General features: G+C 34.2%; 1 protein-coding gene across 2 annotated transcripts; it reads right to left on the bottom strand.

Annotated features, from left to right (window-relative positions):
• Positions 1-253: 253 nt before the first annotated feature.
• Positions 254-2,930, bottom strand: LOC105563616 (odorant receptor 4-like). 2 transcript variants are annotated; one of them, XM_012015339.1, is made up of 7 exons: positions 2,555-2,930; positions 2,096-2,160; positions 1,809-2,020; positions 1,293-1,523; positions 1,023-1,136; positions 781-936; positions 254-425 (listed from the first exon to the last, which is right to left on the bottom strand). In XM_012015339.1, exons 1-7 carry the CDS (start codon positions 2,806-2,808, stop codon positions 375-377), a joined length of 1,083 nt encoding a protein of 360 aa, XP_011870729.1. In that variant the 5' UTR covers positions 2,809-2,930; the 3' UTR covers positions 254-374. The 2 variants fall into 2 exon arrangements, with proteins under 2 accessions (XP_011870729.1, XP_011870728.1); XM_012015338.1 differs by having other exon boundaries at positions 1,809-2,160.
• Positions 2,931-5,139: the final 2,209 nt, after the last annotated feature.

Below are 5,139 nucleotides of genomic sequence, written 5' to 3'. Positions count from 1 at the left end.
TGAATAGAAGTCCCACGGAAAAATAAAAATAAAATAGTCGGGACTCGCAAAGTGGAGCGAACAATACCAGCGAGAGGGGACGGCAGTACGGGGTTGCATTGTTCGACTTCATTTAATAAACATTGCGTATCTCGAGTTATTGATCTACCGTCTGGCAGCCCCGAGTTTTATTCTTACTCCTGACTGAAACACATACATGCATGCAAATGTGCACGCACGTGGAAGATCGTGGCAAGTAATACTGCAACACGCGACGGTTTTTGTCACTTTAATACATATGCAATTTTTTTGCAACTAACCAGCCTAAACAACCTAAACAATAACCAGCTGTTAATGCTGATTAAAGGTTCTATGCAAATATAATGTAGTTTTGTTCAATACATTGCAAGTAGGACCGATATATAGGAACCCGAAGCCTTTATAATCTGTAACAGTATTATTTAATTATTATAAAATATTCAAGTAGAGAGAAATTATGAATATACTGAAATTCACTGTGAAAAGTTATATGTTCATCATTTAACTTGTTTTAATAAAATATATCAATATGAATATTGCACAAAATATTATTTGTTATGTAAAATGATTTATAAAAATATAAATATTAAACGAAAAACATACAGTATATTGCGAAAATTAATTAAGAATAATTTTCTATTTATATTTGAGGAAGAGATCACACATTTTCTATTTTGTTGATTTTAGATAATTATTGGCAGAGCAAATTTTAGCATAAAATCTGTAAAAGGTTTCACAAAAACATATCTGGAATATACTTACACTACTAAATCGTTCAAGAGACAAATTCATTATCTTTCCAATCGTAATGGTTAATTGATTTTGCGACCTCATTATTAAGAACAATATACTTCGACTGTCTCTGGAACCTGATTCGTACCATAGGGAATCGTAAGCAGCATCTCCAATGCTTTTGCTCTATTGAATAATGTATCTTGTAGCTTTTAGAAGCAATTACGTAATATTCGCTTTATTTAGCGTGTACAATATTCCCAGTGTCTAACCTTAGCGCTCAAGTATTCTCCAGCGAAACAAAATATGAACGCCTCCATATTCATAACGAAGTAAAACATTAAATTCCTGAGTATACTTTTCCAAGCATCGGGTTGACCAATCGACTATAATTTTAAGAAATATTTTAAGAGCAAGGAAATAGTGATAAAATGATGAATAATTAAAGGCACAAATTAAGACTCTCTTATTTTGCAGATTCAACAGCGCTGTTCCTATAGAATATATTTCTCTTAACGGCAGAATTAATTAGAATTGCTTACCGCGACAATTGTAACACCTAAGCAGCACGTAATCACAGTATCTGATACAAACAGCACCATTGCGATATACGAATACAGATCTTCAATCTGCTCTGAAAAGATGATAATTTTCTGGTGTTTTCTTATTAATTTTTTAATCATGAGTTGATTCGGGCTGCTCTCTCCTTTCTTTGTAAAAATTTCCATCAAACTCTTACGAAGAATATTGATTTGACCGCTTGCATGCAATACCTAAAATATATATGTTTCTCAACTGCTGCACTTAACAGAGGTCGCGAAAAAGAAATAAAAAATGCTTAGATTCAATTTATGCTGCACAAAATCATTTAAAAAGCTGCACACTTGTTAATAAATTGCTATTTTTGATGATGTAGCCCATGCACATGAACATTCTGTCAATTAATTGACGTTATGGTTGACAATATTAAGAAATTAATTTTTAATAACAAAAATAATAGACAATATTTATAATAATAATAATTTATAATCTTAACTTTTTTACGCAACAGGACTTACCAGATTAATGAGTAGAGCATTTAATAAACCGTTTGCGTCGGCACACAGTAGCAAATAAAGAAATTGAACAATTATGACCGATTCATACACAAATCTTTGACTAGTGTCAAATGGCAAATCCATCTCTAGAATGAGCAGTCGTGTGGAAACGTTGGAAGCTGTGTCATCATTCACGCGTTTTATGACGATGCTGAAGCTAAAAAAAGTTACAGCTGTCGAATAAATAATCACCGTCATATTAGCGAAGCGCTGCGACAGTTTGACATTGTACATCGTCGCAAACATACTGAATTTTGTGCTGGAACTCTTTCCCAAGTCAATCGCCATCATCGTTAATATTCTGTTGAAAGTTCTACGAACGGTTTTCTTTGGTCATAATCGTGATTACGGACCCAACGAAGCGATGCAAACCATCGATAAAAAATTTATTATGGCGCAATGACTTTACGTGAGTCCACTCATTTCCTCTTTGCGTACAATAATTAATTTATTACAGCAATTTATCTTTAATTTAGCTTCATTGCATTGCTCACGTTGGCAATTGCCAAATAATTTATTTTATCGACCAAGGCAATTGTCAAATAATTTATTTCATCGACCAAATTGTTGAATCGATATGTAATACTAAATTTATGTAGCGAACTTAATGTTGAATAATACAATTAAATTTAATTAAATTATTTAACATTTCTAAAGAAAATTTTTCACTGATAGTGCACATCACTACGCGCCGTTGCATATCTCACCGCTGCTTGTACCAAAAAATGACGACTTTAATTAAAAACACCGTATACGTCATTACTGAACTCAAAACGTTCATTATCTCGGAAAACTCGAGCAAATGATAACGCATTATGACATATCGATATTGAAGGATTTGCTCGACTACGAGCATGACGAACCAGAACAGTCTACGTAACAAAACGCACGATTTGTCCGGCCACATACCAAAAATTCGTAGCCAAATTTTTGTCACTTGGCTAATTGTATTTGCTTTCATAATTCTCTGTTATTATTATTTTCCTATTATTGTGCACCGTTAACACGCATCGATTCTGATCAGAGAATTCCAAGCGTTGTTACGAAAAAGAACTGATCGATCGATATGATACGCACTACGTGGTATCTCCGTACAAACTGAAAACTTGAGAGGGAGTACGAGTGGGGCTCACCCTCCCACGTGCCCATAGCTTATTAAATATTTTGATCGCAATGTGCACAGATTGCGTGTGCTGTTGTCGATAAAAAAGAAAGAAGTTTCCGGGCAGCCGATCCTCTCCCTCTCGAATTCTCGGGCGAAACGGTGGTGTAGCGCGCAGTGCGTTATTTTCTTTAAAAATTCAAGCAACAACAGATAGCAACACGCGAATGTGCACAGGGCATTAAACCGTGCTCGGTGACCGCAAGGAAAGTTTTGTACTTCCGTGTGTAGGGGAGAATTTTTTTAGGAAGACCGAAGATGGAAGAGGCGAAAGTTTCTCCTTCCGAGATTTTGTTTCCTTAATATCGAAAGATATTCTTTCCCGTACATTACGATAAGTGCGGCGAATATGCACGTGTTCGCAAGTTATCCTCCTGAAATATGTAAATCGCGCGATTTTGGATGAAACCCCGGTGCACGTCAGATACAGGTTGCGCGCAATAATCGTGAAAAAGTAAGCCAGAAGCAGGAGAAACGAAGTGCTGAGTGAAGTTTTATATTCCAGTACCAACGGCTTTCCTCGCAAACGACAAGCGTAATATAATCTTTACAAAAAGTATCGTAAAATACAAAGAGCTTATGTTAATCTTTCAAAAAAGGATATTTCACAGGCATTATAATATTATTTGGACATTACGAAAATCTGAAGAAACATCTGATTGTACGATAAGAGCATTTGTTAAGTGTGTAATACTTTTGTCGACGGTTTATTTTACACGTGGAAGAAAAATAAATTTATGTTATTATTAGAAATAAATGCAATATTATTTAGTCACGTATAAAGTAACAACAATAATGATCTTTTTGATACTGTTGCTCTTGAGATTCTTTTATTGTTTATCTCATAATTTCATACTATTACTTTATGCTACCAAACAGTATCATAATACTATCATGATATTATAGAGATTTAGCTGAATATTCAGTACATCGCTAATAGGAAAATATACGATGCCGATGCCATCGGCCTATAATATTGATCGATGGTGATGTATTCTAAATGCATGATATTAAATATTAATTACCTGTTAAACAAAGTTAACTTTGAATTTTCTTTCTAACGTATTGTATCTTTAACTATTCCGAAAAAACAGATCTATAACATTAATTAAAAACTTGTTTTGATATTATTTTTAAACATGTAGTATCTTGTTAAAAACCTTCCAAATTTATGTTGCAGAAATCGCACGCTAATACACCATTCCAAAAAGAAGTTCGTAATCTTGCAAATTATATGACGGTCGTATTGTGCGATCTTGTAAGATCCACGGCGAATCAGTCAGTCAACAATTAAGATTCAAAACAAAAGGGTCCTGGATTAGGAAGATTGCCCTTTGCGAAAGTGATCAATCTGGAAGGACGGCTTCATTTTCAAAATGTGTCCCGCGCGTACCCCTTCATCCTTTGAACATCACCGGCGCGGTGTTAACAGCAAGCACACTGTACAGAAGTATAACATAGCAGAGTTGAAGACCAATAACCAAGTTTGAGGAGCGATGCAAGAATTTGACCTTGTCGTGATGTGCAGACTGCAGTCAGTCAAAAAGCAGTTCTTCCAGTAAATGACCATCATTTGTAACATGTCGGAAAACATTCTAAGGGGAATTGCATAATATATACAGTGCATGTAATATCATTATACACATCTTTCAAGTAAGTAATCATAATTAACAAATTAAATATAAAAATACAGTAATATACTGTTATTTAAAAATAAAGCAATACTGTGCCAGTTCGCATAAATCCACAAAATTAATGATTTGATGGTTTAAGATAAGATATTAAGATATTAAGATAAGATATAGGTAAATAAAGAGTATCGTAGCATCTGTCCTTTTTAATCATTCAAACAACTCATAAATCTTATTTTACACGTTATTCTTAATACAAAATTTACATAATATATATATTTTATCGTTGATTCGCCCATAAAGTGCTGTGTTTGATGAACAACAGACTATATGCCACGGCGCTGCTTACACTATCCATTAAATCGGAGGAACCGGTGTAAAAGTGTATCGCCATGTATTGGTACTAAAATGTATTGACACTAAAAAAAATTGAGCTGTATCCAGCTTCAGGAGATGAAAAATCGGAATACTACGGTAGATATGGATAGTTTCTACAAGC

The sequence above is a fragment of the Vollenhovia emeryi genome, unplaced genomic scaffold (assembly GCF_000949405.1).
Source record: "Vollenhovia emeryi isolate VEMERY1.0 unplaced genomic scaffold, V.emery_V1.0 DF939173.1, whole genome shotgun sequence".
Taxonomy (NCBI): domain Eukaryota; kingdom Metazoa; phylum Arthropoda; class Insecta; order Hymenoptera; family Formicidae; genus Vollenhovia; species Vollenhovia emeryi.
This window is presented reverse-complemented; position numbering and strand designations above follow the sequence as displayed.